We start from the raw sequence: 21,394 nt of genomic DNA, 5'->3' as shown, positions 1-21,394 counted from the left end.
TCAACATTATTCTGTGATCACATACACATGGACTCAGTGCCTGAGGCCTGAACACAGAAAAACAGTCATGATTGTAGTGGAGGCCATGCCTGCCACAGATAGCTACACAGCTCTCATCACCCTCACAAGATTTACCTTCAGCAGTTCATTGGCACATCATGGTTCATTTCTTTATCAGCGTCGTCTTCCCTGTAGCAGGAATTCTGCCTCAGTGTCTTATCTGCTGAGAACTGGGAGTTGAAGGCCGAATCATTGCAGCTTCGCTTCTGATCTATTTCTATTGTGGCAAACTTGCCTCCCTCTGACGCAGAACATTAGCCTCGGCCTTTCTAAAGAGCAAACAAGTTCTCTAAGTTAAAGGTTACATGGCAAGATTCAGAGTGATCAAACATGGTGGAAATAGTACATGATAACATGTGCAATAAAGATATTCAAACTTGATTATATGTACATTTGTAATTTCCTCCACCAGCCCCTCCCCACCCTGACTTAATAACCATCAACATTACACTTGAGTATTGTTTATCTTATGAGGATGGGTATGAAAGCATGGACTGTGTTTAATGTCAACTGAAAAAGATACATTTACATAAAGACCATGAGAAAGGAAGTTCACGTCACCACCAGGGGATGTGTCCTTTGCACCTCTTTTGTAGTTTTGATTGATTTATGCTCCACTCACAGCACTGGAAAGACCCTCTCAGAATTTCCAAAGAGTGAAGTATTTAACAGTAATGCCTGTGGTGTTCTCATGATCGCTCAGTGGGTGTTAACTGACCCTTAATATTTTTAAAACAAGTCAAAAAATGTCCCAGTGATATTATTTCAACCTATTTCCTATACAAATCAGCTCACTTCAAGACAAAGGCAACTCCATTAGAAAATGTTTGCACAGTTAGATTTGAAAACTGTGTTAAATACAGTGGGAGCTATATGTAGTGTTTGCTCTGCTGTTTTTAGGGGCAGGAAATGTGACTGTTCAGTAACTCATTGTCATGTGTGACACATACAGGAGTGGCTGTTGGTATTCACACTCCCCCACCCAATCTGTTAATCTCAAGAGTTGATCTGTTCCCACATCTGAACATTATTTTTTATTAAAATCTTGCTACTTAATAATTTCAAAAAGAGTCCTTTATTTTAAAGTTGCTAAACAGAGATACATGCTTATTTTACACTAGGTACACAATCAAAATACAAAATCACTTGTGCAGTGTTGCCAACGCAGTACACACCTTGCTTTGTTTATCACTCATACATGTCATTCTAGAATTTCAGGAAGCAAACATTAAATGACAACAGCAATTCTCTCATATTTCCTTGAACAACATTTAAAACCCTTGTAAACACCGTTAAACATGTTTCTTACTGAAGCTTTGTCTACTCTCAGCTGGTGTTTTAGGAGGTGAACAGGAGAAATATTTGATGTGGCAGTGGAGCAGATAGATTAACACTATCTGTGTGTGTGTGTATGTAACGAGCTAAATTAATCTGGTTTTGTACTTCAAAAAAAAATCTATAGGCCATTTGTTAAACATGAAAATTCATGAATTTTCACACTGACCTGAGGCAATACATTTCCAGCAGCAGTTGCAGGGAAAAGCAGTAAAATTTGCACAAAGAAGCAAAGTTAGGGCAGCCATGTACAACAAACAACTCACATCCATCGATCCACATTCATAATACAGGCAGAAATTAAAGGGGAACTCCACTGATTTTACACATCAAAGTCTGTTTGCAGTTTTGTGAAATCCAAAAAAATATCCTCATGTGATGTTACTTGAGTCAGCATTGGTTGGGACTGAAGACTACAAGTTTGAAAATTTGGGCTTGCCAGACCTCTGTAGCCTGCTCCACATCTCTGCCTGAGGTTAGCAGCTCAAAGATACGTCAGCCGTTACTAGCATAGCACACTTGAATCTCCAACCAAGTGTTCGAACTGCCTTGTGGGTAATGTAGGCACCAGGTTTTGACAAGGAAGAAGAAAGCACGGAACAGAGAATATGGCCCTGCTGCATTGAATTTGAACTTGATCGTGAGGCTGTGAATGTTATAGGAGTGCGATGCTAAAACGATGGTGTTCTCTTTTTACTCGTTTGAAAAAAAATTAATAAATTACCTCAGGCAGGTGCTATAACGGGAAAGACGATTCCAATCAATAGAGTGTCAGTTTAACCATCATCATCGTCATCGTCATCATCATTGTCGTCGTCGTCATCGTCGTCATCATCTTCTTCAAGGCCATCCTCCTCCTCATCATCCCCGCTACTGGGCTCAGACTCTTCATCATCTGAACTATCAGCTTCTACTGCCTTCTGCACAACTTTCAGATGAACTGCCTCCTCAGGTGAACTGACCCAAGCCCCACAAAACAATCACACAGACATAAACAAGACAAGCTGTTGGTGGTGGATAAACTGGTGGATTACTGGGATAATACAAGGTGCGGCAAATAAACAGAGGGCCCACATCAGTTTACCTCAGCTAGCAACTACTGCCAAAATAACAGAGGAGAACTTAAAGAATACAATACCCCCAAATTCTCAGCTTGAAATAAACCCAGCCAGAGTACCACAAAGAATTGATGCACTGCTTCTTCCAGTGGACAAAGATGACCAAAAACATCAGCTCATGAACATTTCTCCACCAAAACCACCATGGTTCTGTGGGTCTAAGGTCTCTGGATTTGCAAAATTTTTCACCTGTATTCACAAATAGATAGTAGCACATACTGTGAAGCAGCAGTTCTCACAGAGAAGAGGGAAGGTTTTGCCCAGAAAAAAAGTTTATCTGTCCTTATCTGCCATATCTTGAAAACATAACCCTTCAGTAGCAGGCAATAGGGAGGACTCAATTCACCGCAGCAGTATATTGTCTACTATGCTACTGTGCTCTTTAGGGATAAAATCAAAAATATATTCTTTCAATTGATGATTCAGTTAAAGCATAGTTCTATAAAACTCACAATAAAATACATAATGATTAAAAAATATATATATAAAAACACATTTAACTGATGGTGGCTATATGTTAAAAAAGCAAATCAATACAGAAAATACAGTCTAATTAGTTCAGTCAGCACTGCTGCTGTGAATTGATGTTAACCACACTTAGTTAGAAAAATCCATCCATATTTACATCTCCTAGTCTACTGTTTAAAAGTCTGAGAAAATTAAGTTAGTATGTACAATCACTGGGAATTTTAGGTAAAAACATATAAAAGTATGTAAAGATTTGGCATTACAACAAATTTTGATGGGTGGTACATCAGATTGCTAATACTGAAGTACAATAAGAATATCTGAGAGGTTCATACTGGAGGAGCAAACATGGAAGAAAAAGATGCCTTCCCACCCTCAGCTTTCATTTGTCTCTTCCAGCAGAGTGGACCCAAAACAGCCAGATGCGACACCAGTCCCAACAGGAAGAGGAGCAGAGGGTCTCTGGCTCTCTGGCCCTCACCACACGGTCGGGTCCTTCCACTCGCGCTCTGCTGAGTGCATCTCGATGTCATTCCCCATGTGCCTTCTCCTCCAGAACCTCACGGCCACAAAGATACCGAGGAGGACCAGGATTACACCACAGGCACCTCCAACTGCAATCGCCAGGATGCTGATCTCAGAGAAAGACGCTAGGGATAACAAGAAAGAAAAAACAGATACCAAGAGACAGACAGAGAGTCCTAGTGGTTAAACACACTGTTCTTCTACTTAATGCCTCAAGCACTTGCTAAAGTGCTGTTGAGCAAGTTATCAAGCCGCATCCTGCTCCAGGGATGACGTCTGACCTGCCTGTAGAGAGGCCTGAGTAATACCACATAATATTTCTACCAGAACCATTTAAGTACTACTCTCTAAATATATCTAATACATTGATATCATGATTGAAAGTCTTACCCTTGTCAACAACTTTGAGGACGATCTCGCCATTCCTGCCGTGCACATCTGGGCGGTTGCTCACCTGGCAGGTGTAGGTACCATTAAAGGTTGGAGGCACCTCGTGCAGTGTGATGGAGGCATCCCCTCTCATAATATCTCCTGACCACGTTACATGGCCTTTAAACCGCCCAAAGAGAGGAGGGTACGCTGCCTCCTGATAGTGAAACACCTGACACACACACACACACACACACACAGAATCTATAAAAATTGCAAAGAGTGTAGAGTGTAGAACAAATTAGCAAGCATAAGAAAGTTTTACTTACACAAAAATTCAGCTGTTGTGGCTGTTAGCTGGCTAACATAGCCCCGTATCTACCAAAGCTTAGCTTAACGACAACTCAGGGACAACGCTGGCCTGGGCAGTGGCCACAGTAAGAACTACAGGTCACATGACACCTTGATATACAGAAACATATTTTGCCATAGCCTAACCTTCAATAATTATCCTTCAAACTATGAAGAATGTTTCCTGAGCAACTCACCCATTCATAAATTACTCTCTGGATTGTCACAATTTCTGCCATTAGGTGGAGTAAATGTGTTTAAAAGACACAAAGAGCCAGATTAACATAATATTTCATGCCATTCATATCTGCGGGCACTGAGGTGTCTTTTTGCCATGTATGCTGGAAGCTTTCAGTGGAAATGACATGATGTAAGCTTTGGGAGTGTGTATGTCAAGAATGGGGATGAGAAAATGGACCAAATATGGTGTTATTTAGCTGAAAATCTGAAAGATCTGCACTTTTAAGGTCCTTTAAAAATCAGGACCACATTTCATTAATGATGACATTAAAGCAAAATTAAACCCACGTTCAAAGTACAAAAAGTATGATTTCTACACACCGACTCCTCTGATCCTGAATTAATGGGGCGGAACTTCCAGGACACTACAACAGTCTGGAGCGACACTGTGTCAGTGGACTTGAAAGTGCACTTCAGTCTCACATTTGTCCCATTGACCGCTTCCACCTCTTCTGGAGTGGAAATATCTATTCCACTGACATGTTGTATCCCTGTAATTAAAACAACCAATTGAGAAAGAACATTCATCAATATGTAACCTTATACACAAACTTCCGCTGAACAATTCAATAGACCATCCAAACAACAGCAGAGTTTTTACACCAACTGTTGTTCATCACTCCTTATTAAACAGACACAATGTTAACAGCCAAGAGCAACATGGAGTGAAACATATAGCTCTCTGGTGTTTGCAGCTATTCATTGTGCCAGTTTCTATTCCCAACAACTGCCCACTATCTATCCCACAGCCACTGCTTGAGACTGTACAACCTGATTTTCTACTTATCTTATATCGTTATATAGTTCACTTGAGTACTTCTGTACAGCAAACAAGACAGCAAATAATGCAAACATTTTAACAGCTGCAACGCCTTCTAAGACCAGAAGATCAGACAGACACTGTCTTTACAGGTGCTGTAAAAAACACAGGGAATATTAAGTATATCAACTAAACAAAGCAGGTTTGATTTTTTGTGACTTCAAGTGGGCCAAAATGTAAATCATTTTCCATCATGTTTTACTTGAAACTATGGTTAAGTATACTAGACTGCCAATTTGGCAACTGACCATGTCCCCTAGAGGGTGTGGGTAAAGTTAGACAGTTTAACTAAATCTGGATCACACTGTCTGCCACAGTGATGAGCAGACCTCCAGACTCTTCCTGTGGATTAAAACATTCCTTCTAATAAACCATCAAGAGGAAGAAGCCAAGAATGTTCTGTAATCCTGAACAGAGGCGTGACATAGCATGTATGCCTGTAGATTACAAATTCATCTGAGGAGGAGAGCTGGCAGTACCAGGAATATGCAACACTTGTTTGCAAACCACACAGCTAAATTACAGGGGTGGCGTATTTGTGATTATTTTAGGGGAGGATGCTTTTTGACCTTTAGCAAGCAGCTACATCTGTTATTTTTCCACATTTATTTATCCTTTTATGTCTATTTATATTTCCACATTGACACATCTAAGGCAATATTAAATCACATTTTATAAATAGCGCTGACAGGGAGGATGCACTATAATTCCTCACCTGGGCAGACAATATGATATAAACAATTGCCCTGCAGTAAATACCACTTTGGTGAAGCTCACAGTGTTCAGACTGTCAGAGGTCTTGCTGTGTTTTAAAGCAAATATCCACTTAAGCCAGTAATGGGGATAGTGCACCTTCCCTTTCCCAAGCTAGTCTACAGGGGTTTTGCCAGAAATGTATCCTTCATGATTTTTGACTCCTTGTTACATTCATTACACACATTTTGTTGTGTTTGGATATTCGTTCCACAGGAATTCAAGCTGCTGCCTTAAGTTACTCCAAACCTACAAATAACCATCATCACACGTCTAGTCAAGCTGACACATGCTGCTTATTAGCATTCCATCTGTAGATCATTTGTGTTGCTGTAATTTAGTGACAGCTGCAAAAAGTGCAATTTTGCAAGTTTCCTTGACTTACACTTACACATTGAAACTTTCTACCCACAATTGAGACACAGTTAGATGTTGCATTTAACTGAGACATTGCATTTTGTAGTTCACCATGTCCTCTTTGGTTTATGAAAAAAATTGGATTCTTCTACCTTCACTTTAACAGTCAAATTTTGCACTATATATTCCACATAAAATACATATAATTGTAACACAAGGTAGACTACGTATGTATAATATATACCAATCCAATAATTGTTACACCATTACATATAAGACTTGCATGTTCACATGAGTGCACATTACATATCACAGTAATACTACGGGTTACTTTTATCAGTAGGTTATACAATTCACTGTTGAGTAGGCTTCGTGTAAAGGTCGATCTAGGCCTACAACTAAACAAGCTCCTGACTTTGTGCTTCATGATATCGTGCAGTGAGCGGTGGCTCATAATCTACCTGTCCTAAAAATCACGATTGAACAGTATTAAACCTAATGTTACATTGTTTCTGCGTTAAAAAACACATACTAATGAAGTAAACGATATCCAGGAAGTAGCTCAAACTCACCTGTCAACACGAATCCTCCCAGGAGAAGCAGATGCCATATCCGATACATAGGATAAAACATTTATACTCCTAATTCCTCTGTAAAGGTCTCTTCATGTAAGTTTTTTGTCGGGAGTCATGAACGTAAACGTCATCGCTGATTGTCGGAGGAAAAAACGAGACTTTTTGTGAGTCTACACTTCGGTCGTAAAAATGTGTCTCGCCCTCCCTGCACACCTGATGGGCGGCGTTCAGCCTATTCACTCACTTCTTGCATAACCTGTATGCCTGCCCACGCAAGCTGCCACTCAGCACCTGAACTGTTATGGTTTGGTTTGTTGTTTCCAGAAGTATGTAGCCGTTTGGATTTACAAACATACGTGTTAGTTAGTTACTTTATTGTCCCCATGGGGGAAATTCATTTTCACGGCTGTACAGGCAGGGAGACACCAGAGCACGCACCCACACACATAACACACTACAGTCATTTGTGTTCAGTTTGTGGTTGATTGCTCAGGGCGATAAAGCCAATTCTCTACTGACTGGTGCCACCCTGTAGCCACAGAATCATGTCACAAAAATAAGGCATACTTTAATAAAACCCAAAGTCAACAGACAGCACAATGTCTGCGTTGTATTCGGGTGCTATAGGCATCTTATCTTATGTCTTATGTTTTAATGTACGTAATAATATTTTGTGATGGCATTAGTGGCATTAAGTTGCCTACAGCCAATTATCATCACTGTGTAAAGGAGTTACACAGTTTTATCATAATATATTATGACATAAAAAGTATCATCATTGTTATTTTTTATGGTTTTTTAAAGGTTTTAATCATAGACTAATTACTAATGTCTCTGGAGACAACAAGATACCCTGAATGAACTCATGATTTGACAGTAATACCTTATATTTATTTCTATTCTGGGTCTGCAGTATGTCAAAGTAAAAAAACAAAACAAAAAACATTGTCTCACATCTGCTTGACCATTACAGTGATGTCCCAAAGCTTATTTTTATTTTGTCAATTATCACAGATGTGATTAGGACCCATCTCTGTAAATCTTGAATTCACAATTACTTGAGATCCCAACCAGATACATGACACATAAATATACATTGCTTTGAATAATAGCTTTACACAAAGCAGGAAACTACCGGTTACAAAAGTGCCCCCTGGTGTCTATAGAATTTAAATGTCTGCGTTTTCACAAATAAAACAAAAGTTTCACAAATCTGAAACTGTGAAACCAGTTTCATGTGGATAATCTAGTCCAGGTTTGACTTTGTCTAAGTGAAGTGCTTGTTGTTCAGGACCTGGTTGGATGTGGTGTAGGTGGGAAAAACAAAAAACAAAAAAACAATGCAAGAACCACAGAGACCAAACTGAGATGTTTCTTTCTTTCATCACTGTATTTCAAACACTTGTTTTGCACTGTTTGATCGTGCTAAAAATCTTTGTAGAAACATGGTTCACTTGTAGTTTATGAAGAGGCAGTTCAGGGTTTTCTTGGCTGCAAAGCAAAAACACAGGAGGTGAAAAATGTTTCAGACCACTCTCAAGTAATTACATGTATGCTTTGATAAGGTAAAGCTGCCTTGAGATGCTGCTCAGACTTGAGTTTCATGCTTACTGAATTCATCTCTGTGCACAGAGAATGAAATGAAATATTTACAGTTTACATGAGAAGGTTTAGACATCATATTGCCCTCCCACCTCCTCTCCTCTCTTCTCCTCTCCTCTCCTCATCCTTTTTCCTCATCTTTTCATGACTCTTTTCTTCTCTGATTGTTTCTCCTCTCTGCAACAATAAATGACAGACAAAGGGGAGTAAGAGTTAAAATATTCAAATAATATACTAAATCGACTTCATAAAATCAGGTTATAACATTAGATAAATGGAAATTTACCTTTTACATGAGAGAGTTCACATGCCATATTGCCCTCCCACCTCCTCTCTCCTCTTTTCTCCTTCTCTTACAGAAAAACACAGTAAAGCAGTTTGTGGTTAAACATTTAGAAATCAGGTTAAACAGTAAACAGGTAATATCTTTTTGATTGACACAGTTCACTCATTATGTTGCCCTTCACCTCCTCTCCTCTTTCTCCTCTTTTCTTTCTCTAACAGAAAAACAGAGGACAAGCAGGTTGACACGTTGTTTTTAGTCAGTTATTTAATTAAGCCTCACAAACTGTAGAATTATTTATTTTACTGCTTCCTTATTTTTCATTACACTAAATTGAACATCTTTAGTTTTGCTCTGGTTTGAGGGGGATGGTCACCCTAGACACTATGGTGAAATTTTAAAAACCGTTTTCTAATGTTTTGTAAACCAGAATTGAGACTGAGCTGCAGCACTGTGAGCCCTGAATTTGCCAGTCAGCTTACTCACTCACTCACTCACTCACTCACTTGACTTTGCACACGACGCGCAGAGAGGGAGAGCGACTGGTTAAACATCAAGTGATGGACGACGACCAAACTACGCAGCCTGTTTTGCCGCTGATATAATTTGTTCACCGACTCAGAACCCAACAACGACGATACGGCATCATCTTCCACGCCAGGTAACCACGTCGAAATCATATTTTACTGAAAATTGTTTTTGTGCTATGATAGTCACGTTTAACTCATTCGTCAGATACAGTTGGCGTTCACTTGTTTTCAAAAGATCGTTCGCTAATGTTAGCGTTAGCTTAATTGGTCATGCCTCTCAATTAAGAAAGAAATGAGAACCTAAGGGACCTTTTTCAGTCTGTTAGCTAATGTAACTACTTTATTCATTACGGTCGCGGTTTGACTTGGTGAGTGTGTGTTAGCTTTGACTGTTTTAGCGCTAATTAAGTAGATGCTAGCTACCTTTAGGCTGCTTGATTTGGCGCTTTCAGACACGTTTTCAAAACTTCAGGGTTAGGAAACAGTCTTTCTTCACTTGGTCGAGGGAAATAGAAAAGCCAGAGACGGAAACCAAAAACGATACGAAAGATAGCAACAATTTTTGCAAGTTGTGTTACCGTGTTAATTGTTAGTCGTTTTGAGAGAGAGGAATAATGTGCAAATGTAAGTTGTGTGGCGTTTCTAGTGTCTTAAAAGTACAGTTATTGAGACATTACAGACTCACCACCATGGCCAGTATTCCACAGTTTCACATTTACCTTTCCTGTATGAAAACTGCATGTATACATTTAGCACGTTTAATTCCCTAGAGATACATTTGTCAAGAGTACATACTGCGAAAAGGTAGGGAGAGAGAGTCCTACTTTGATCATGAAATGGTGCCATGTCCATTCTTCGTCCATCCTTCACTGACACACTTGTGAGTGAGATAGTCAATAGGCAATTCCTGGGAGTAATGTTTTGCTAAAATCTGTTGTTTCTGAAGGACCATTGTCAACAGCTAAAAGGAGAAAATCAGCGCAGCAGGACCTATCCAGAGGGTGCAGCATCCAGGTTCGATGTCAAAAGACCCAGAAGAGGGGAAATCAACTCTCTTCCCAGTTATCCCGATGGAGAGACTAAGGACACACTGGAGAGACAAAGGCTTGAGATGGTAGAGCAGTTCAAGAGGACACTGACTGAGAGAGACATGATTCTGATTCACCAACTTATGCAGCACACCTTTGCTCTCAGGCGTGAAGAAATTGTGAGTTCAGCTCTTCCCATTGCCAAAATAAAAGAGATGGCCTGTGCTCTTTCATTTCAACCTGTGTTTATGTTTTCCCTGCAGCTCTACTGTGAATTCCATAGGATAAACAATCAGAATTTTCCATTTTCTTTCTTTTCCACAGCTGCTAAAGCTCTACAAAAAGACTGGAAGTTTTGGTGAGAAGATGGAAGAACTTCTGATGGCATATGAGGAACAAGTATTCATATTTTAATGCACTACATCACTGACTGAATTTGAATATTTAGGCCTAACATCTTTCTATGTATTCGCTATCTTTGTGCATCAGGACAAGAACAACATCAGTGCAACAAGAACAGCAGCCCTGGCTGGCCTTCCATTGTACTTAAAGGAGGATTCATCAGGTGTCTTGAAAACTTGCAAGGTATTTAACATTATCCTTTGCCCATATCCATAGCTCATTACTCTGATCTATTTTGCCAAGAGAAGTCACTGATCAATGCTAATTACTTAATCAGAAAAAGAATTCTAAAAAATGAAGATAATCCTTTATTAGTCACACAGCAGGGCAATTTACATCATTGCAGCAGCATCAGAGATTGAAAAGATAGAAAAAAGGCAGAAATACAAGAAAAAGACAAGATGTAAGCAATATAATATTATAGAAATTATTATTATTATTCGGAATCTTCAGGTCTGTTCTATCAGCATGTCTGTTGTGAAAGTCCCATCTGACCCAGACAGGTATCATACCATCAACATGGTGATGACAGAAAAATGCAACTTCAGTAGGAATACGAAGGATGTGAGAATAATTTAAACAAAACAATAAAGTGTTTAAAACTAGAAACATGACCTAGACATATGCAAAAAATGTATTATATAATTAATTATATTGTCCTCATGTGAAAAGTCCCTTGTATTGAATTTGAGAAACATGCACATAACCATGGCCAGAGGTCAACAGCAAATAAATTATCCACTATTTGCAAATGGTGAAACATCACTGCATTTGCAGAAATGTATCAACTCAAGGTGAAAAACTGTATCTTTAAGACAAAGTGCCCCCTGGTGTCCATACAATTTAAATGTCTGTGTTTTCACCAATAAAAGGTTTTACAATTCTAAAACTGTGTTAAATGAGTCTCTGGCTTCACATGGCTAATCTAGTCCAGATTTGACTTTATCTGAGTGAAGTGCTGTTTGTTCAGGCTTAGTGCAGTTACAAAACAAGACCACACTGATTTTCATACCAACATCATGTTTGTTTAGAATTAAAAGTCACTTAATGTGCAACAGTGAGCTCATAAGTCAATCAGGCTTAGTTGCTCTTGTACATGAGGATCTGTAGGTCCTCCATTTATGACATGACTTTGTGCCAATGACTTGTTTCTAGCTCTATTAGGTCTATAACTTAAAAACTCCTGGAGCAATTCCATCAAACAAAACCCTGAGCCAGTCAGCTGCATCAAAATCATATACTGTATGGTCAAAACCTACATAGGGGAAAAGAGAAAGTTAGAGAACAGTAGCTGTTATACACTGTTTTATCCTTGTTTAACAGGAGTCCTCTCCTGTTTGTCGCCTCAGAAGGTGACAGTCAATTCCAAATTGGGGTTAATGAAGATTTCCTACTTGTAGTCCTGTTCAAGACGTTGAGGACAACCTCTCCATTTCTGCCACGTACATCTGGTCTGTTGCGCACCTGGAAGATGTAAGTACAACTAAAGCTGGCATCTTGTGTCATTACATCCCCTGACCACACCACATGCTGCGTAAAGTGCCGTGCAGCGGGAGGATATGGTCTTGCGAGCTAGAAGAACACTTGAAAGAAACACAAAAACACTAATTTGTAGACAACGTACTTTTGATATTAAGAGCTGGATAAATAATACACATACATAGAATGAAACACAATAAAACATCTTTGCATTACTATAAAACATCATGTGCCACACATTGTCACCTCAGGTCCTGGATCTAACGTTTGGGAGAGCCAGGACACTGCTAAAAACCCTTAAGTTTTAAAAGTAAGATTTTTACACACCAACTTCTAAATTAAGAAAATTTGGACCTGAAATTTTGACATTTTTTCACTCCAAACGATGACCTGTCGCACTCACCAAAAACTGTGGTGTCAATTTTTTCAAAGAATTCACTAAAAACCTGTCCAAATCCACTCCAAACAGCATAAAACATGCCCCTGAGTGACCTTAACGGGTTGGAAATTCCAGGTCACTGTGACTGTCTGGAGTGACACGATAACTGGAGCTGAAGATGCACTTCAGTTTCACATTTGTCCCATTGATTGCTTCCACCTAAGTCACAGTGTAAATCTATTCCACTGACGTGCTATCCCTGTGATGAAGATGATTAAAGACACTTTAGTGACACAAAGAGCCACACATACCCATAAACTGTGGATTTTACTGATCTCTTTGCCTGCTGATCTATTGTATACCAGGTCTACATGATAAGGTCAGCAAATTTACATCAATATAATTCAACATAAGTTTGAGATTGAAGCCAAATATAGCAATTTTCTGTTGGCCTGCATTTCAGTTCAAGCTCTCCTTTTCTCCCTGGTTAATGATTGTATGAGTGCACAGAGTTCACAGGGTCAACTGAACAGTGCATGCCAAATAACACTGATCAGCCTGGGGAGGGTACATGTTTTTTATTTGCATGCCCTTGCACACGATGAAATTTCTGCATGTACAACTCAAAGTGGTTTGTTACTTACTCTGCCAAACTAACAACTAACACTGAATGACAACATGCATAGATTTAATGGTGTCAAAATGACACCCACAAAGTGCACAAAGAGACGCCCATGAGGTGCACACAAAAGATTTAGGTCTTCTCTACAGAAACCGACTCTTTAAATCAATCAACGTATCACTATCTCGGCAGTCATAGGTGAAAAACTTTCTATGCAGAATTATACTGGTAGAGAAAAAGAGAAAACACAAAATGAGGACTCAAGAGGAGTTATATAAGATCTTTCATATACTGTTAACTGTCAAAGCTTGAAAGACTTTACCACAGGACTATATATTCAGATTCGTTTTTTATTTGTTCCATATTCAATTGTACAAGTACAATGTTAAGTAAAATGCTAGATTACCATCTTTGGTAGACTTCCACAATTAAGTAGTTACATGGGTGCAAATGAAAAACAAATGACTGGGTATATGTGTAATAAGTAAGAATAAGTATAATGCTTAGTTGTAAACAAAGCTAGTTTTTATATGTTGTCAAAGTAATAGATGCTTCTAGCTGTCCTGCACTGACCCCAGGCTCTGTGTACACAGATATATTATTGTTAAATAATCTAAATCTTCTTTAAAGTTTAACTAACCAGGTACCAAGAATCCTCCCAGGAGAATGAAAAGTAGAATTATCTGGTGCATGGTACTAAACATGCTGCCAGAAAAATAACTTAATTGAGAGTAAATTAACTGGAAAATTCATAGACATTTCTTTTTACCACAAACCGGGGCGGCCAAATATTGGTGGAGAAAACATGTTTTACAATTCCTGATGAGTGGAGCAGCATTAAGCCTATAAGAATATTCCCTCATAACCTCTCATTGTGCAGTGCTTTCAGGGCCTGTTTGTACATGTGCAGTAAGAAAACAAATGATGATCAGACAATGCAAGACTTATTTTTAGTTATCTGTTCACTTTTCACAATTGCACAACAATTCATACTTGAGTATTTCAAATTAAACTCAAACTTGAAGGCAGTTGGTGCTGAAAAAAGTCTAAAAGCACATTTTTCAGCCATTTGGTAAAATGCAAATCTCTGTAAAACATGATAAAGACACATCAGACAACATGTATCAGCTTTACAGGTGGATTATAATTATTTTTCAGAGCCCCTTATTTCAGTCTGAATGTATCTCAATTATGTCCAAAAAAGCAACACTGCTGGATTAAGCTTATTCCACTTTTTTGTGTCAAGAAAATGTATCTCAACAGAGAGAACAAATATAAATTGAGCAGTTACAGTAGTTGAATCATGACTGAAAAGACTATGTAGAATGACCCCTCTGTAATGCAGTGGTCTGGGTGGAATAAAATACTGTTGTGTTATATAAGGATGTCATTTCTTCTGCTTGTGTTTTAAAACATTCAGTATAAAACTGTTTTTACTTCATAACTAGAACATAGGAAGCTGACATTCCCTGTGTTTCCTGTAGTACTGAAAGGCAGCATTTGATCTAACGTGACCATGATGCATTGCGATCAGCTGACACAGTGAACTGGGATCAGAGATGGGCCACGGGTGGAAGTGAGAGATCATTTTTGTGTTACACAGCAAAGATGTCGGCGATGTTCTACGTTGTCTAAATTAAAATAAACCCTCCAACTTTACGGTGTTTTCCACCACTGCTGGTGTCTGACATATAGTGACATTATATCACACGATGGAGAAGATTATTTTTGAGACTCTGAAGTGAAACGTTGTTTTTAGGTGTTTTAATAGCATTTTCAAATCAACGACCCACCCATGATTCATTGCGGGAGCAACAGTAATTGTGTGTTTTTTGCCCAGTGAATGACCTTTCAGGAAAACCTATCTAGAAGCTGTGGGACCTTTATAAGTTGCAGAAAGTAGCGTTGTTTAGTTTAATGCTAAATACGACTATCTAGGGTCAGAGCCCTGAGAAGAGTTGGAAGTCTGCGGACTGTGACGAATGTCTGCCTGGCAGCCACTCTTCAGGGTAAAGATTCCCCGGTTTATATGTAGCTGACTGCAGTGCCCTCCACTGGTGTTAAAGCTAGTTGTAGCAGATCGGCGCTCTCTTCGGTAAACAGTCTCTGTACTTTGCCTTCTTGACACACCTTTTGTTGTCTCGTCGAGCTGGAGTCAGCTAACGACTGCTACCGAGCATCACCCGCGTCGACTGCCCGACAGCGGTGAAGTGAAGTTGGGGCGAAAGAGTTACTCTGAAGCCAAGGGAGCCGAGAAGTGACGGCCAACACCCTGCCAGGTAGCTAGCCTTGTCAATACAGAACAAAGTAATTTCTAGAAATGTTCACATGAACGACGGGCGTGTCAAACGTTAAGTATCAGAGATGCAGCCATTAACTGTCTCCAGTCAGTAGCTGGCTAGCTAGCTTGCTAACAAGCTAACGTCAGATAAACAGTTACCTAGCAGATTTAATACGATCTGCTCTGTGATCTATAAGCACTCGCCTTGAAAGCGAAAGTAGCCTACATCCGTATTAGGACAGTCTGTCTGCTCCCGTAACATTAGGCTGCTGTATCTTAGCACTGGTCTCTGCTAGCTGCTGCTTTCCTCCACGTACTGTAGCATCATCCCCAAAACAGCACGAACCCTTCCTCCTCTTATATGTGTAATGTGCTTGAGTAACAATACATTGTTTTATTCATTATGAGTGAGTATTAAACAGTGGTGTGTCCTTTAGGATGAGTGGTGATGAATTGAACCCAGCTGCAGTGCCTCAGCCTGCTGAGGATGTGCAGGGAGATGGACGGTGGATGTCACAGGTCGGTGGTATTTATTATTAGTGGATTACTCACAATCACTCTGTTCCTGTGTATCATTAAAACACGTTGTCCTTAGGTTTGCAGGCAGTAAGCTCTCTTATTTCTTAAAGTGTTTGTTATCCATGTTTTTTCACAGCATCTGTTATCTGTCAGTTTTAAATAACTAGAAATACAATTTTTTTGGTTGCACTATTGTCATAATGCAGATTTACCTGCTTTAAAGTCATAAAGTAATGGATAACATCTTACTGTGATATCTGACTCTTGATCCTTCCCATTCTAGTCTCACGCATGATAAACATTAAAGCAATATATGGATTATTTTTTCCTCGTGGGACATGTACACAACTCACTTTATTAGAACTTATGACTTTATTAGATTACCTCATTTGCCCATCTCTCCCTGTTTATTTCATATTTTTTTACGAGACAGCAATGATGCACTGGATCTGGCACTTTTATTCTTACCGTTGATTTGCACAATTGTGCTGTGATCCTGTGAAGGTGACTGTTGTGGGATTAGATGCTACACCAATAATGAGACAATGTTCTAATGATATTCTCAGTAATATTATTGACAAATTTGGAGTGAGGTTGATATTTGACTTTAAAAACTTCTGTGTGGCAGCCATTCTTGAGACTTTCAGACAGTCAGCTTGTTTAGTAGCTCCTCCCAGTAGGTCTGTGCAAGGTTAATCCTCCAGAGCTAATGGGACTGAGACAGTCTGCTTTGCTCCGAACTTTCTGTCAGATAGGGCACCAGACGTGTGAGCTTGCAGGATTTTGTCTGACTTGGAAGGCTAATGAGTATTATCCTCCTGCTAAGATTTAGAGAACTTGAACTACAAAGGCATTAACTTAGGACTAATATGGGGCTGATTAGATGATATTGTTTTCTGTAGATGAAATTTATCCCACCTCTCACAGTTACAGATGATGTGACTTCTGGTGTGACAAGTCTTTTTTTTTCTTTCTTTTTTAAAAACAGCACACAAGATTTGTGCAGGAGTGTAAGGATGGTGAACCAGACGTGCTTTTTGTAGGGGATTCTATGGTACAACTAATGCAGCAGTATGAGGTGAGATAAGACCTTTCTACACATGGACATTGCACATTTGTTTTTTCTAAATGCTGTCAGCATCAGTGAGTTATTTGATATTAGTCACCAAAGAAATTCTTGACTGAAATGCTTTCCTGTCCACAGGTCTGGAGGGAGCTGTTCTCTCCTCTCCATGCGCTCAACTTTGGCATTGGAGGGGACACCACCTGTAATGTGCTGTGGAGGCTGCAGAATGGAGAGCTGGAGAACATCCGTCCCAAGGTAAGACAAGCCTGCCAAGATCTTCAGCAGATAAACAATTTACTGCTAAATAAATTTAGTTACCTTTTGTATGCACCCTTTTACATATCAGGTGCAAATCTTGCACATTGTGCACATTACCTACAAAAAATGTGCATACACTGCTGTACCTTCTGCAGAAACATGCATGTAGCTGTCCTTTTCCTCCTCATCTTGGATAATCATAGCAGGAGCAGGTGGCCTGGTGGTCTGTGGTTGTCAGAGGAGAGTTTGTCCAGAACAGCGCCTGTGTCCCCAGCAGCCATATTACTGAGTTTCATTGTGCGTTTGGAAAATACTGTCGCAGCAACAGTCTGTTATATCACACTAGCTGTGCTTTTTTGGCTGTGCTGATGATACAGACCCTGGGGACACCTTGCACTGCTCACCCATTACCCAGATATTCAGCCATGAGAACACTTTCTCCCAAAACAACCAACAGGATGTTGTTTAGTTTTTCCACTAGAAGATGCTTTGACGACAGTTCTGGAGATTAGTGTGTTCAGTGAAAACGTGTCTGTGGTCTTGTCCAGGTGGTGGTGTTGTGGGTAGGAACCAACAATTACGAACACACAGCAGAGCAAGTTGCAGGAGGAATTCTTGCCATTGCACAACTGCTTACCTCCCGCCTCCCCAAGGCAAAGATAGTTGTACTGGTAAGTTTAGTCATGTGTCTTTGTCTTTGTCTTTAATTGCACCTAGCTTGTTTTAAACAGGTGCCTCTTCTTTTTCTCCCTACACTTTGTCTCCCTAACAAAACACTAACATGTTAGGATTGTTTAAGTACATGTTCTTTGTAATTAACATTGCATGATAAATCAGTTTTACCATAAATGATGTCTTAATAAGAAACAACCAACTAAAACAAATGAATATCAAGGTTTAACTGTCAACATTTTGACCTTCATAAGTTAGTAAAATATATTTTTATTGTCCTCAGGGTCTGTTGCCTCGAGGGGAGCGGCCCAACCCTCTGAGAGAGAAGAACGCTGCCGTTAATGGATTGCTGCGCTCCTGGCTGCCGCGTCTAGGTCAGGCTCAGTTACTGGACTTGGGCGGAGAGTTTGTCCACTCCGACGGAACCATCATCTCACAGGACATGTTTGACTTCCTCCACCTGACGTCGACAGGTTACCGCACCGTGGCCAAGCCCCTCAGTGACCTGCTGCTTCAGATACTGGATGAGACGCCGGAGGAGAGACGGGCGTCACTGGTTTGAGGGCCACGGCCGAGCTACACATTTATCCAGAGGCATGTCTCACCCGCTGCTGTGGGGGTGGGGGGAGACGTGCCCCTGGTGTCTGGAGGAGGAAGGGCTCACTCATTCAGGGGTTGGGAGAGGTACCCCGATGTGAGTGGGCCCACGAGGGGTGTGGGATGACATTGATGAGTGGAGGTTTGGGTGTGGAGAGGTGCTGAAGAGGGAGAGAGACCTCACTACAGACGTAGACACTGTGATTGCAGTAGTAAGCTCTATTGCAAAAGGATTTACCAAGGTCAGAATACTCTGAATCATAGACAGATATACTGAGATCACGTGGGACTGCAGTGGTGCGCACACACACAAACACATACACACATACATTAATTTTGGCCTGTGGATAAAATAAGTGTTTCTCTCTGTCACCTTTGCCACAGAGACATGATACAAAACAGACGAACACAATATAACTTCTTCCCTCATGTTTTGTTTGATGTCTGCAAAACTATTAACTGTGCAGCCTCTCTGTTAACACATAAGAAGTCATGCGCACAACACACAGCAGGCAGGTTATCCAACATTGTATAATGTTATGAGTCTGACCAGTATAATACAGAGCAGCGGTTCCCAACCTAATGTTCATGAAAAATCTGAGAGGTCACAAGAAGGAAAAGTATTTCTGTTACACAAAACTATATTTATTTTGTCTGATATTTCTCTATTTTTTAAAAACGTGGAACACTGAATACTTTCATTTCTAAAGATCCAAAAAACCCAAATGAAACAATTGAAGAATTAAAAATCACTCTGAGTACACAGGTCAGAAATGTTTGTCTGTCATGTTTACTGCTGAGATGCACACTATGTATTGCAGTGAGCAGTATTTTAAAAATAACTCACACAGTAAGATGATTTTGCTTACAGTGTAATCCTGCAACACAAACAGCATATAAAATAATTTACACAGAATTTTACCCTGATAGTTTTGTCAGTCCACTTCTTTATGTGTACTATTTCATATACTTCTCATATACCAGATAACGAGCACCTAATCAACTAAATTTTCACTTTTAACTTGGTGTGTAACTATTTAAATGTCTTTACGAACTGTTAATCGATATAAAATAGATCAGTGGATATCTGGAGAGACTGCACACATTTTAGATCACTACTTCATTTTGTGTCACTTGAAACCATCACTGAACTTAAGAGTTCAAAACAAACCTGATGTCGGTGTTCGCTGCATGCATGTTTTGAGGTGAACCTCAGCTTTGGTGTAGAGAGTTGGCCAACGCTTCTGTGTTACATTAAGTGTATATTAATTATTTATGTACATTAAATGAGTGAATGTCAATCAAAGTCACATATTCATATGTATCAATTAGTGATGTTATGCTGTTAAATCTACTTGTCTGATAATCTGCATAGGTCTTCCAAACACCCACAAACCCCGCTGCTTTCGTGCAAAGTTTTGAATTTTGAGACGAACAGGTGGTTTGTCACATTTGCTCCAGTCCCCCTGCCATCATCTTACATTTCAAATCTTGAGTTATTCCTTATGGATACACACTGATGTGGGACACGCACAGATTTTTCCTGCGTCTGTCTCACACTAATATGTCCAGATATTCATAGTCAGACTCTCAGACTTTGACTAGCTCTCTCTCCCTCTCCCTCCTTAATATGTGAATATACAGTATTTCCTCTTAGATGCACCTCTTCATTCTGTTTCTCCCCTCCTCATTATTTCTATCCCTGTTGTGTTCATAGTTGACGCCAGCCTTTGTCACGCTAAGACCCTTACATCTCTACATGGTATAGTTATTGAGGGTTTTATTTTCTCTCTTCTTTTTTTTTTTTTTTTTTTTTTTTAAGGAATAAAAAGTAGCCACTTGGTCAAGCTACTGGACACAGCTATATTAAATATTGTCACACAAAAATGCTAAAAAAGTGAGCACAGGTCATGTAAATAAAAGCATTCGTCTGTGAGCTTCTACTTTCAAATCGTGGCTGAGAGTCTCGTCACGCATCAAATTATACTGCTGTCTTAAGCTCTGCACATTGGCGTGCTGTGTTAAATATAAATAGTGTATGTGTGTGCCTTAAGTGTTCATGGGGATGGTTGTGCACAGTATGTCTGGTACTGGATTGTGTAAGTTGGATGTATGAGTGTCTAGAAGTGACCCCCGGTTGTATATAAGACACATGAAGCTTGAGAACGTAATGCTTGAGGAGGGTTCAGATGGTGGGAACCTGTGTGTTTGGTGCAATACGGCATTTGCACTGTTTTGACTCGTTGTCACGTTATTGCGTTAAAGCATTCCAATAATAAAAAAAAACCAACAAGGATCTGATCATGTTTTAGAGTGGTCTTTTCTATTACCAGATGATGAGTAATCATATTTAAAGTTTGCTTGATTGTGGCTCTATGTGTTAGTGTTACACTGTCACCAACAGAGGGAACCATTTCACCAGAGAACTAAATTGAGAAAGACACCAACAAGACTCGCTGCTTGTTCCACGCCTCTCCTCTTTTAGCTAGACAGTTCGTTATTGCCTAATTAATTTGCTTTCACCAACTTTATCTCTCTAATGTTGTAATAATTCACCAACAGCACTCAGAGGCAATGTTGGAGAGGCAATCATGTTAAAACGTCCTCATTAAGCATTTAGTTAGGCATGCTGGAGTGTCTATGATTGCTGGCAAGTTGTAAAATATCTAGTTAATAAACCATCTGATCACTTTTGATGTAGCTCT

The 21,394-nt window shown here is 39.7% G+C and overlaps 2 protein-coding genes and 1 long non-coding RNA gene across 6 annotated transcripts; 1 reads left to right on the top strand and 2 right to left on the bottom strand.

The window, feature by feature from the left end:
• Positions 1 to 1,116: 1,116 nt before the first annotated feature.
• On the bottom strand, positions 1,117 to 7,214 carry mpzl2b (myelin protein zero-like 2b). Its single transcript, XM_051078392.1, has 5 exons — positions 6,969 to 7,214; positions 4,788 to 4,957; positions 3,897 to 4,107; positions 3,463 to 3,631; positions 1,117 to 2,352 (listed from the first exon to the last, which is right to left on the bottom strand). Exons 1-5 carry the CDS (start codon positions 7,027 to 7,029, stop codon positions 2,172 to 2,174), a joined length of 792 nt encoding a protein of 263 aa, XP_050934349.1. The 5' UTR covers positions 7,030 to 7,214; the 3' UTR covers positions 1,117 to 2,171.
• Positions 7,215 to 8,133: 919 nt separating this feature from the next.
• LOC127143671 (uncharacterized) lies at positions 8,134 to 9,856 on the bottom strand. Its single transcript, XR_007815237.1, has 4 exons — positions 9,810 to 9,856; positions 8,860 to 8,925; positions 8,666 to 8,750; positions 8,134 to 8,462 (listed from the first exon to the last, which is right to left on the bottom strand). It is a non-coding gene; the product is annotated as an uncharacterized LOC127143671 (long non-coding RNA).
• On the top strand, positions 9,351 to 20,985 carry pafah1b2 (platelet-activating factor acetylhydrolase 1b, catalytic subunit 2). Of its 4 annotated transcripts, none has more exons than XM_051078391.1 (10): positions 9,351 to 9,517; positions 10,333 to 10,593; positions 10,739 to 10,772; positions 10,904 to 10,999; positions 12,217 to 12,289; positions 16,015 to 16,096; positions 17,085 to 17,174; positions 17,301 to 17,417; positions 17,969 to 18,091; positions 18,376 to 20,985. In XM_051078391.1, the coding sequence occupies exons 2-10, from the start codon at positions 10,498 to 10,500 to the stop codon at positions 18,652 to 18,654; spliced, it is 990 nt and encodes a 329-aa protein (XP_050934348.1). In that variant the 5' UTR covers positions 9,351 to 9,517; positions 10,333 to 10,497; the 3' UTR covers positions 18,655 to 20,985. The 4 variants fall into 4 exon arrangements, with proteins under 4 accessions (XP_050934348.1, XP_018547274.1, XP_018547275.1 ...); XM_018691758.2 differs by having other exon boundaries at positions 12,166 to 12,289; XM_018691759.2 differs by lacking the exons at positions 9,351 to 9,517; positions 10,333 to 10,593 and having other exon boundaries at positions 12,140 to 12,289.
• The last annotated feature ends 409 nt before the right edge of the window (positions 20,986 to 21,394 follow it).

This window comes from Lates calcarifer, linkage group LG20, assembly GCF_001640805.2.
Source record: "Lates calcarifer isolate ASB-BC8 linkage group LG20, TLL_Latcal_v3, whole genome shotgun sequence".
NCBI classification, from domain to species: domain Eukaryota; kingdom Metazoa; phylum Chordata; class Actinopteri; family Centropomidae; genus Lates; species Lates calcarifer.
The sequence above is the reverse complement of the archived record's forward strand: the minus strand, read 5'-3'. Positions and strand labels throughout refer to the sequence as shown.

Excerpts from the sequence above, each read along its gene's own strand:
- mpzl2b (XM_051078392.1), bottom strand. The coding sequence starts at position 7,029 with ATGTTTTATCCTATGTATCGGATATGGCATCTGCTTCTCCTGGGAGGA. Across the intron at positions 4,958-6,968 it reads GGGAGGATTCGTGTTGACAG|GGATACAACATGTCAGTGGA; the intron begins GTGAGTTTGAGC and ends TTTTAATTACAG. Across the intron at positions 3,632-3,896 it reads CCTCAAAGTTGTTGACAAGG|CGTCTTTCTCTGAGATCAGC; the intron begins GTAAGACTTTCA and ends TGTTATCCCTAG.
- pafah1b2 (XM_018691758.2), top strand. The coding sequence starts at position 10,498 with ATGGTAGAGCAGTTCAAGAGGACACTGACTGAGAGAGACATGATTCTG. Across the intron at positions 10,773-10,903 it reads CAAAAAGACTGGAAGTTTTG|GACAAGAACAACATCAGTGC; the intron begins GTGAGAAGATGG and ends TTTGTGCATCAG. Across the intron at positions 11,000-12,165 it reads GTGTCTTGAAAACTTGCAAG|AAGGTGACAGTCAATTCCAA; the intron begins GTATTTAACATT and ends TTGTCGCCTCAG.